The 12404-nt window shown below is 39.0% G+C and overlaps 1 protein-coding gene and 1 long non-coding RNA gene across 3 annotated transcripts in view; one reads left to right on the forward strand and one right to left on the reverse strand.

Moving 5' to 3' along the window:
- LOC144584551 (uncharacterized) overlaps window positions 1-1862 on the forward strand; it is a 131026-nt gene extending 129164 nt beyond the window's left edge. The window contains exon 2 of the long non-coding RNA XR_013538877.1: window positions 1750-1862. This is a non-coding gene — a long non-coding RNA (uncharacterized LOC144584551). The remainder of the gene's footprint in view (window positions 1-1749) is intronic.
- Window positions 1863-9767: 7905 nt separating this feature from the next.
- Window positions 9768-12404, reverse strand: part of MAP2K5 (mitogen-activated protein kinase kinase 5) — a 204179-nt gene continuing 201542 nt past the window's right edge. For both annotated transcript variants that reach the window (XM_072981835.2, XM_072981834.2), the window contains one exon: window positions 9768-11600. In XM_072981835.2, the coding sequence (XP_072837936.2) occupies window positions 11481-11600 (120 nt within the window). In that variant the 3' untranslated portion in view covers window positions 9768-11480. The remainder of the gene's footprint in view (window positions 11601-12404) is intronic.

Consider the following 12404-nt stretch of genomic DNA (forward strand, 5'->3'; position numbering starts at 1 on the left):
CTGGGTACTCATTTTACCGACCTCGGAAGGATGGAAGGCTGAGTCAACCTTGAGCCGGCTACCTGGGATTTGAACCCCAGGTCGTGAGCACAGTTTTAGCTGCAGTACAGCGTTTTAACCACTGCGCCACGAGGCATTCTCTTTATTATCTATCCCTCTAATCTGTTTATCTTCTCTAATTATCTGTGCCAGTATTTCGATTACCATTGTAAATAATGCTGGAGATAAGGGGCAACCTTGTCTAGTGCCCCGGCCTAGGTGTATTGTTTCAGTTATACCATCATTAACTATTACCTTGGCTGTATTCTGAGAATAAAGTTGGTGGATTATCTGATTGAAATTTGGTCCAAACCCTAAATGCTTAATTAATATCTTCAACGAATCCCATTCCACTGAATCAAAAGCTTTAAATATATCTAACGATATTACTCCCGCCTTAGAGTTACTTTCTTTTGCTAGGTTCATTAAATTAAGTACCCTCCTCATTAAATCTGACATTTGCCTACCTAGTATAAATCCATTTTGGTCTTTTTCAATATATTTCCACATAAAGCTGTTCAATCTTTTTGCCATTATTGCCGTAAATATCTTAACGTCCTGATTTATCAATGATATTGGCCTATATGCATCCATATTTGCAGGGTTTTTATCTGGTTTCAGTATTAAGACTATAAGTGATTCTCTCCATGAAAGTGGGACTTCCTCTCCCTTTATTATCTTATCAAATAACTCTTTTAATTTTGGTATAAGGATCTTTTTAAATACTTTATAATACTCTGGGCCTAATCCGTCTGTTCCAGGGGTCTTTCCTACCTTTAAATTATTTATAATTTCCTCTATTTCCTTATCTGTAATCATCTGCTCCATCATATTTTTATCATCATCTGAAATTTTCTTGTTATAGTTATTTTTAATATACTCTTCAATTTTTATTGTGGAAGGATTTTTACTACTATATAAAGTTTTATAAAACATTTGAAAAGCTTCAAGCTTCTCCTTTGTTTTTTTTTTACATCTTTTCCCCATCATATCCTGTATTACACCTATATTACTTTTGTTCTTTTTTATAAAAGATGCGTTCGCTAATAATTTAGAATTCTTATTACTAAATTCGAAATAATTTCTTTTTAAGTATATTAAATTTCTTTGTACCTTTTCCAAATGGATTCCTTCCAACTCCTTTCTCTTTGCTTGTAATTCTATTATTGCTTTTTTATCCCTAGTTTTTATAACTATCTTTTCTAATTCCTTTATATTATCTTCTAATTCCTGTATTCTTTTCCCCTGATTTTTCTTTAACGTATATGACATTTTACATGCATACCCTCTTGCCACAGATTTCATTGCATCCCATATTACCTTAGGTTGACTTCCCCCTTTCTCGTTTATTTCCCATGTTTCATATAAATCTTTTTGAAATTTTTCAATTAGGTTTGGGTTCCTAAATATACTTGTATCAATTCTCCACCTATTTACCACCTTTTAATCACATTTAATCATCAGCTCCATTTTCACTCTGGTGTTATCTGAAATTTGTATAACATCAATAACTGTATCATTTACTCTAGGCAACAAGTCACTGGATACAAATATGTAATCTATTCTTGAATATGTGTTATGCACCTGTGAATGAAAAGAGAATCTTCTTTCATCCCCTTTTAGCTCTCTCCATACATCTTTCAAATCAGTTTTGCTTATTAATCTATTAATACTCTAGCCGCCTAGAGTGGTCCTCACCCGACCAGATAGGTGGGATATAAAATAAATAAATAAATAAATAAATAAATAAATAAATAAATAAATAAATAAATAAATAAATAAATAAATAAATAAAACCTGGAATTTTAACATTCCCTTCCCCAGTCTGCAGCTTTGATTTATCTTTCGTCAAATCCATTACCATATTGAAATCTCCTGCTAATATTACTAAACCTTTCCTCAATTTTTCCAGCTTTCTCAATATGTTTTCTAAAAATTCTTCTTGTCGCTCATTAGGTGCATACACATTTACAAGCGTGATCTGTTCCCCTCTCATTTTACCTTGTATTATCAGATATCTGCCTTGAGTATCTTTTTCTATTTTTTCAGTCTGAAATTCACACTTTTTTGAAATTAATATTGCCACGCCTCGAGACTTAGAGGTTCCAAATGATTTTTCATAAATTTGAATCCATTTACCTTTCAATTCATTGAAACCTTCCTTTTTTTGATGAGTTTCTTGCAGAAATACAATATCATGATATTGTATTTCTGCAAGACCATAGTTTTTTTCTGTAATGAAAATGTCTTTGAGGTACAGTGGTGCCTCGCTAAATTAGTGCCTCGTTTAGCGATGAATTCGCATAACGATGTGTTTTAGAAAATAATATGCACCGTATAACAATGTTTCCTATGGGCGATTTTCACTTAGCGAAGTTTGGGACCATGCTTCGCATAACGAATGTGATTTTAGGTCCCCTGCTTCACTTAACGATGTTTCTTTTTTTCAATTTAAAAAGTGTCTTAGAAGGGTCAAAAATGGTTCTAAATGCTTGGATTCGTTAGAGGACCCCCTAAGTCGTGTGCAAACCTGATTTGGCTTTGATCTGACTTTTCGTTAACTTATGGTGAATTTTTTTTTCGGCCCATAGGAACCAATGGAGCTGTCAAAATCTGACAGCTGTCAAAAGTTGGGGAAAAAAATTCACCATAAATTAACGAAAAGTCAGATCAAAGCCAAATCAGGTTTGCACACGACTTAGGGGGTCCTCTACAAATCCAAGCATTTAGAACAGTTGCTGAGTCTTCGTTAATTTTATGTGAATTTTTTCTTCCCCCATAGGAACCAATGGAGCTGTCAGATTTTGACAGCTGTCAAAAGTTGGGGGGAAAAATTCACCATAAATTAACGAAAAGGCAGATCAAAGCCAAATCAGGTTTGCACATGACTTAGGGGGTCCTCTAACGAATCCACACATTTAGAACAGTTGCTGAGTCTTCGTTAATTTTTTGTGAATTTTTTCTTCCCCCATAGGAACCAATGGAGCTGTCAGATTTTGACAGCTGTCAAAAGTTGGGGGGAAAAAATTCACCATAAATTAACGAAAAGTCAGATCAAAGCCAAATTAACTTTTGCATCCGTTTTAGAGGGTGCAGAAGCTAATCCAAGCATTTAAAACCATTTTTGACCCTTTTATGACACACTTAAATTTGCAAAAATTGACTTCGCAAAGCCATTAAAATGCATTGAATCAGCTTCAATACATTCCAATGGAGGAAACATTGTATCGTTTAACGATGTTTCCTATGAGTTTTTTCGCTTAAGGACGGCAATCCGTGCCTATTGGAACGGATTAACCGGTTTCCAATGCATTCCTATGGGAAATGGTGTTTCACATAACGATGTTTCACATGTTTTTTTTTTGGAACCAATTAAAATCATTATGCAAGGCACCACTGTACAGTGGTGCCTCGCATAGCGAGGTTAATCCGTTCCGGATTAACCTTCGCTATAGCGAAACATCACTGAACGGGACAAAAAAAGCCATTGGAACGCATTAAACATCGTTTAATGCGTTCCAAATCGGCCCAAAACTCACCGTTCAGCGATGCTCCCGGGGTCCTGCAGCCATTTTCGCGCCCTCGGTAAGCGAGGGGAGGGCGCGAAAACGCGTGTGGCCATTTCGGGTGTCCGGCAACAGCCGATCGCCCGAGGGCAAGAGGAGGAGGAGGAAGAGGGAAAGGGGGGCGGACGCACGAGCGCGCGCCACTTCCTTTCTTCCATCTGCCTGCCTGCCTGCCTGCGTTCCTCCCCAGCGGTGGCAGAAGAGGGAGGAGGAGGAAGAGGGAAAGTGTGGGGGGAGGAGGACGAAGAAGGGGGGCGGACGCACGAGCGCGCGCCACTTCCTTTCCTCCATCTGCCTGCCTGCCTGCCTGCGTTCCTCCCCAGCGGCGGCAGAAGAGGGAGGAGGAGGAAGAGGGAAAGTGTGGGGGGAGGAGGACGAAGAAGGGGGGCGGACGCACGAGCGCGCGCCACTTCCCTCCCTCCGCCTGCCTGTCTCGCTGCCTGCTTTTCTCCCCGGCCAGCACGGCCCCGCATCACTCTCTCGGCGGCGGCAGCGGCGGCTCCTTCCAACGGCCCCCCACATGGAAGATCGGTAAGCGAGTTTTGCCCATTGGGGCCAACGCTATGCCTCCGCATTAGCGATCCCGGAAAAGGGATCGCTATGCGGATTCGTCGTTATACAGTGCGCTCGTAATACAAGGCACCACTGTATATCTGTAAACTGGGATTCTTTTCCAGGTGCCATGGGAAAATTGTTTCTGATGAAGGGGACTACAGGCTCTTGCTGTTTCATCCTCTGCTTAACTTTCAGCAGCCTCCAGAATATAGGGAGCCCCAGTCCATAAAACGAAACTAGGTTTCCTTACATTACAGTGGGGTCTTGACTTGAGAACTTAATTCGTATTGGAAGGCGGTTCTCAAGTCAAAAAGTTCTCAAGTCAAATCTGCATTTCCCATAGGAATGCATTGAAAACCATTTAATCCGTATCTGCTCTTTTCCGTCCATAGAAACTAATGGGAAGCTGCTATTCCGCCTTCGACCACTAGAGGGGGATATTTTGTTTCTTTTTTTCTTAGGTCAAGAAAGGTTCAGGGAAGGCAGGGAAAATACAGTCCAGGCAGGACAGTACCAGGCAGTCCAAAGACTGTCTTCCAGTCCACTCTCTAAATGCTGGGAGGAGTGAGGAAACAGACAGACACCCTTTTCACTGCCCAACAGTTAACTGAAAGTTCACATTTTGCACTTTCCCTGCCTCCCACGTGGTTTTTTTCAGTTCTTAACTCAAATCTAAGTACTTAAGTCAAGTCAATATTTTCCTATGAGAGCAGTTCTTAAGTCAAAATGTTCTTAACTCAAGTCGTTCTTAAGTCAAGACCCCACTGTATGTCTTCATCCTTCAGAAGTTGGCTAAGTCTGTAAGAACTGTATGAATTGTGGAATGAGTAATGTATTTATCTGGAAGTTTGAGCAAGGCCTCAATGGTGGCCAGATACAGAGGAGAAGTGTCCTTTCAGAATGGGGCTTTTTTGTTTTAACAAAAAAAGGAAAACACAAAAGCTCTTTTTCTTTTAATATTCTTTTATTGATGCACAACAGAAAGCATCTTAAACATGATCAATTCTTTTTAATGCATCTGGAGAACAAGAAAGTTTTGTGTTCTTCCACATTTTCCTCTTTCATGGAACCTTTCTTTCATACTTTTTCTTTCAAATCACTTAGGAAATTTTTAATCCAATAGCATTTCAAAGAAAAATGTTGGCAACAATTCAGAGGAGAGCAGAAATTTTGTTCCTGTAAAAGAAACTGCATTGTTTGGAACCTAGCAGGAACTGTTTTTCTTTGTTTCTCTCAGTCCTTGAAGGTATGTGAGGTTCTTTGCCTCCTTATTCTTGGATCTTTTCTTTCCCCCTCAATTTTGTGAGGGTATTTCCCCTCCATTTCTATGGATTATTTTTGAAGACTTTGAAGGAAAAAATGAAGGAATAGCAAGGTGGTTGGGAAGAAAGGTGTGAATATTTACCGGATTCAAAGAAGAGTGAGTGGGTGAGTGAGTGAGTGAGTGAGTGAGTGAGTGGGTGAGTGAGTGAGTTAGTCAGTCAGTCAATCTATCACATTTCTACAGTGCTCATCTAGAGGATAATATACAGCATACTATAAAGACTAAAATTAAAGTTGGTCAAATGAGTGCAGATGTAAAAGCTTAGAAATGGAGCATTTAACAGTGACAAAAAAAACTCTTGTTTTGAGCAGAGGTCTAATCATGAACAGAATGGATCGGGCAATACCTAATATTGTAGGAGATCTTAGGACATATCAATATACGTATCAGGCAAAACCCAATGGAAAAATGAATAAATAAAAACAAGAAACCTTGGCACTTTAAAGACTTGTTATATTTCAATGTGAGCTTTCATGGACAAGTCCACTTCTTTAGACATATGGAGTGAAATACAAATATTAAATATCAGGAAATACTTCCTAACTGTTAAAGCAGTAAGACAGTGGAACCAGTGACCTCGGGAGGTGGTGAGTGCTCCCACACGGGAGGCATTCAAGAGAAACCTCAACAACCACCTGGCAGATATCCTTTGATTCCTGCATCAAGCAGGATTTGATGCCCTTATAGGTTCCTTCCAACTTCAGTGTTCTTTGATCTCTGGAGTTTCTGAAGAAGCAGACTTGACTATGAAAGCTCATATTAAAATACAGTATAACAGTCTTTGAGGTGCTATGGGTTTTGGTCTTTTTTTATTTTATATATACAGGATATAAAAATAAAACAGACCAAAACCCGAAGATAGTTATATAAACTAAGCATATCTGATATGCTTGCACAGACTAACACCACTACCTCTTCTAAACCAACATATATGTGATAAAAACAAATAGAAAATTGAATTTTTGCCCAGATTAAATAAGAATTCATAAGCCACGTTGATTAGCTGAAATCTATTGATAGCTTAAAAAAATACATTTTCAGGTTTTGTTGTTTTTTTTTAAAAAAAGAGGTTTCAGTGGACAGTAAACTTGATTCACAGCCTGATACATGTCCTGTTTTTTTTAATACAGTATATGCAAGATTAAATTACACACACTCAAAAAGCAATGCCATGCAAGTCTATTTAATTTATTTTTTTTAAAAAAAATCCCATAACAATTAGCTGGGGAATAATCCTACGGTATCTGAGAGCAAGGAGAAAGGTCTGATCCTGCTCCCACCTAAATGTGGATAAAGGATTTTCTGACAGATAGGCCACAGTCAGTAAGGATGGGATCTCACCATTCTTCTACCCTGGTACTAAGTACAGGAGCTCCCCAGGGCTGTGTGCTAAGTCCCTTCCTCTATTCCCTGTACACACACGATTGCACCCCACTATATAACACCAATGCAATTATTAAATTTGCGGATGATACGACAATGCGGATCATAAGAACAATGAGTCTGCTTATAGAAAGGAAGTACAAAGATTGATACTATGGTGTAAAGAAAATCATCTCACACTTAACATCAAAAAAACTAAAGAACTCATAATTGATTTTAGGAGGAAGAGAAATATACATTTACCACTGTACATAAACGGTGAGGAAGTGGAGAGAGTTGGTAGTTTTAAATTTCTGGGTACTTACATCTCAGAGGACCTCTCATGGACTATAAATATATTATTATTATTATTATTATTATTATTATTATTATTATTATTATTATTATTATTATTATTATTATTATTATTATTATTATTATTATTATTATTATTATTATTATTATTATTATTATTATTAAATGGGGCCTTAGTGACAAAACTGAAAAAGGAAGATGGGTAATATCTCCATACCATATTAACTGGCCTTGTGGTGCAGTGGTTAAACTGAAGTACTGCAGTTAAGCCTCTGCTCATGTCCTGAGCTTGATCCTCAGGGGTTCAGGTAGCCAAATCAAGGTTGACTCAGCCTTCCATCCTTCCGAGGTCGGTAAAATAATGAGTGTCCAGCTCGCTTGGGGGTCAGAGTGTTCCTTGTGTAATTGTGATGTAAACCATCCAATGAGTGTTCTAGCACTATGATGAGGCATATAAGTCAAAACAACAACAATAACACATGAGCCTGAGAGGCAATGAAAGGTAACAAAGGGATCTAACTGCTACTGATCATTATGTTATACTTTTGCAGACACTATACCAGCGCAGGCTGTTTCAGGTTACTGAACATTTGACAAAGGTTTCCTGTATGAATCTTATTATGTCACGAGGTTCATATATATACAGAAGTTTTTATGTGTATTTAAGATGACTTCCAATTTATGGTGACCGTACAAATGAGTAATTCCCAAAAGGTCTTATCATGTACAGTCTCATGTCCCAATAAGAATAAATGATTGCTTTGTGTTAGTCTATTTGTAATCCAAGGTGGTTTAATTTATGAGGAAATAAGAACTTTTTTTTAAAAGTATGTGAAAAATGATGTTATGGCACAGCACAATTTCAGTGAATGGCTACTGCAGGAGCTTTCAAAGGCATATTCACATATCCAGAAGAATTATGGCATGTTTCCACATTGTACTGTGTGAAAACAAACAGAAAATTATTCTGCACACTAGAGGCACATGATATAAAGTTATTTTATCCCCGCTTCTGAAATACATGGAGAACCTTTGGTCAAACATGTCCCCCCTCCCCAAGAATGAGCAGAGAACTGTGGCTGTACTTAAATCTCTCACCTCCTGGCTGGATATACTGATTCTGTATCATGTGTTCTAATGTAATCTGGGAAATGAAAAATCATTTAGTAGTTTCTTCTTGCACTTTGGTTGGCTTAAATAGTTGGGTCTCTCCAATTTTTTTTGTAGAAGTCTTTAGATCTCATGTGGTTTTTTTACTGTCATTTAAGCATACTACCTTAAAATTCTCTTCCGTATGAAGGTTTGATTCACAAATAGCTAGCTGTTATTCCTGGAGATTCAGAGAAGAGAATTTCGATGGAAGGGAACGGAGTGAATCAATACTGTTCACAGCAATCCTCTTCTGTTGGAAAGGCTCAGAAAATGGCCCACAGGCACACCTTCATCTTTTTTCATTACTGCATTTATATCCTTCTGTTCCTCTAATGAGCTGGAGGTGTTACTGTATACATGGTTTTCTTCACTTATCATCTTGCCTGCAACCATGTAAGGTAGATGAAGTTGGGAGTGTGTGATGTTGGCCTATCATTATCCAAGGAGTTTCATGGTTCGGTGTGGACCAGAACTCGGGCCTCATGGGTGCCAGTGCAACAGCCTGACCCATAAACCAACCACACTGCTTCCACACAGGACGCAGTTGGGTGTCATTATATCTGAAGAAAAATCAGGAAAGTCTAAGGAAAGTGCTCTTCGTTCTGTGGAGGAAGAGGCTGGGGTAATACAAGCTGCAGCTGACTGGATGGCTCAGTAAGTTAGGAATCTGGCTGCAGAACCAGAGGTTGGGAGTTGGATTCCCTACTGTGCCCTTTAGGGGAAGATCCAGCTCAGGTGACCAGGAGCAAGCTGGATGTCCCAGGATGCCCCCAAAGGAGGGAATGGATGGAATGTGAGTCCTCTCTACCCGGAAAACCCTGAAAAGAATGGATGGCACACAGTTGTTGTTGTTGTTGTTGTTGTTGTTGTTGTTGTTGTTGTTGTTGTTGTTACAAGTTGCAGGTTTACTGTCAACCTCTGCTGCTGGCTCCATTAGCACATGTTTCAGAAAGGAAAAACTGAGGGCCAGTTCATATTACTAAATGTAAGTAAACCACCATGAGTTAAAAAGAGGAGTTGAGTAGATGTATGGCAGATGTGAGCACTGACAGTCCTCCGGATCTTTTTTGCCTACAAACCGTAGCCGGCGTGGCCAAATGAGAGGACTGTTGTGGGCTGCAGCTCAAAATCATCGGGAGGGCGACAGCTGCCCCTGCGTGATCTATATGATGCTCATCAAACACTGTGTGATATAGAAGGTCCTGTGTGTGTGCCTGCAAAGAAATCTGAATCCAAGTTGTTTTAACAGCGTCACCATCATTTCTTTTAAAATGCTAATTGACACTTTTAGAAGACTCACTCTTCACATACTTGGACCATCTTTTTGTGCCCTTTCTTGATCTTTGATGAATGCTGACAGTCCAGCGCTTTAAAAACTATATAGTCTAATTAGACTTAAGAGTACAGCCCATTTAGCAAAAAATATTTACTTAGAAACAAAAGCAAGACATGAGTTTTTACATCAAGTTTTCAAATAAATTTAATGGAAATATCTTTTTTTACAGGAGAAATATATGCAAAGCATCACAAAATAGATATATGAAAAATTCTGCCAGAGCTGGGTTGGCTCACAAGAAAGAGATTTGTCTCACTTTTAGAAAAAAGCACCTGCAGCTACTGCTCACACGGAGTCATTCGTTGTACTCTTATCTGCCAGGGGTTGTGACACTGGAGCAATTAAGACAAACTTTAGTCTATAAATTCATGCCTGCAATCTCTATCCTTCACCTGAAGATTGATGATCCTTCCTAGGAAGGAAACAAAGTATTTTCCAGACTAGCTCTGAAGTAATGCTTAGGGTTTGTAATTGTTCAGCAGATTTTCTTTACTACAAGAGGCCTGTATCTCCAGTCTTTTATGGTCCTCTATATTTTTAGTGCCATACTACCTCAAATGGTCACCACAGTGTAAATACTTCTGTTTTGTTTGCTATCTAACATTCTCCCTTTGTCAGCAGACATCTGAAGAATCTTCTGAGGAATAATGAACTGAGCAAAAGGACCTATAAGACATTTAAAATACATTTTATTACATACACCGACCAAGTGAAACAGCCTCAAACATACAAGAAAATCTGGAACATTAGGAGAGTTTACTGTTCTTCTATCTTAAAATGGTTGTTACTTTGGAAGTCTAGAATTTGAAAATGGAAATTGGAAGACAAAAAAAGTTAGGAAATAATGTTGTGCAAGTGTCCATGTATACTTGGTCCTTACCTTAGGGCCAGGTAAGGAGTTGCTTTTTCAGTCAAGGGCTGCATTCCTTTTAGACTTGCCTGCTAACAGTCCATGGGGCCTTTGCTCTCTCTTTGTGTCCTGCCCCCTTTCCCCTCATCCTTCTCCTTCTTCCTACGGGAGGACAGACTGCATTTGCCCACAATCTGAACCGTTCACTCACAAAGGGCAGGGAATCGATGGGTCCTCCATGCAAATGGAACAAATATACTCATTCAGCTATGGGCCTTAGGCTTGGTTTGCCAGAGAAACTCCTATGTAGATGCTGGTCAAAAATAAACAGAAAAACTGAAGCAGCCTCCATTGTGTTAAAAAGGACACTGAAATTCTTTGAATATTTGATTCATTTCCTCCGACTACTTTTATTATGGGTGCACTCATCATAATGAGCATAAAGTCATACATGTGCTAATATCATGTGACTGATGCTTGTTACACTTTTTATTCTTTCAGGGATCCGGGAAGAATAAAAACTTCCTCTGGGTAGTCAATGCCCACTTCACTGTGGTATTTAAAAATTAAAAACCAAAACAGATATATTACTGACTCCAGAGGACTGTTAAAATGCATGCTCATCGTACCCATGTATGTTTTTCTGTGCTAGGACTGAATAAAAGCTGTATAAAATACTTTGAAGCAAAACCAAAACCAAAACACAGTTTAATAAAATACATAATAATATTGTCTTAAAGATGACTGGTACATCCTTAAGGTGGACAGTGATAAAATGGATGATAATCTTTCTGTGTGAAAGAGAGTGTGAGGAAGAAATAGATTTGTCTTTGACAAATAAAAAAATTACCATACATAGTCAAATATCTCCATCAGATGAAATGTAGTTGAAAAAAGTCTCCCATGAAAATGTTAAAGAGTCCGAGGTGGCCATTGGTGAGCATCTGTCTCTCTGGCTTGGACACACAGCATCTCTTCTGCTCATTGGGATCCCTGTTGCTGTTGTTGCTGTTGCGAACGCCTCTCCTCCAGCATCCGACACACCCACATGGAGACAACCTCAGCATTCCCATCATCATACTGGATAATGAAGAGGTGGCCCTGAGGAAGCAAAGACAGACTCAGCCAAGAGACTCAGGCATCTTATGAATGTATTCATCATGTGTGTGTTTCTTATTCTTGCCCCTCACAGGCCCTCTGCGATGCCAAGGCACCGTTTTCCCACAGAAACCTTGGTCCTGACTGATGGATTGGCACTCAGCTTTGAGTGCCTTCTCCTAGAGAACTCTTAGTTACAAACAGATACAGATTTATTTTTATGACTTTTTTTTAAAGGGCCCAACTTGAGAAAGTCACAATACATAAAAGAATGTACAGAATTCTAGTCCAGGTGAAGGGTAGAAGGCAAACATGTTTTCCGTGTAACTATTTTCACCCCAGAAATTCCCAGATTGAGCCTCTAGCACCCCAATATTGATTTTGACATATTTTGCACCTTATCCCCATTATGATAATGACATGGGACTGGTGGTTATTTAGAGACTCCCTCATCAAGGAAGTAGAAACTGGAAGCTGTGGAAAACACTGGGATACATGGCTAGGGTAAATTCTGTGTCCTCTTTCCTAGAGGTCTCAACTTCACAGATAGTGAATGCATCAGGAACTGTTTTTAGGGTTTTCACCATTTTCGCATTGCTTAAAAAAAAAATACCAGTCGTCTACTCTTGCATTACGGGTAACGATTCCTAGGGCAAGAGATGCAGTTACTAGGTAGGCATGGATTTTGGACCACTCCCTTGTCAGCATTCCCACATTTCTCAATTGCAAGTTAGACCTTGAGACACCATTTTCTTCAAGGCTATTAACGGAGTCAGAACTTGAACCTGGAATTCCCTTGGCCAACCC

The sequence above is a fragment of the Pogona vitticeps genome, chromosome 12 (assembly GCF_051106095.1).
Source record: "Pogona vitticeps strain Pit_001003342236 chromosome 12, PviZW2.1, whole genome shotgun sequence".
Lineage (NCBI taxonomy): Eukaryota > Metazoa > Chordata > Lepidosauria > Squamata > Agamidae > Pogona > Pogona vitticeps.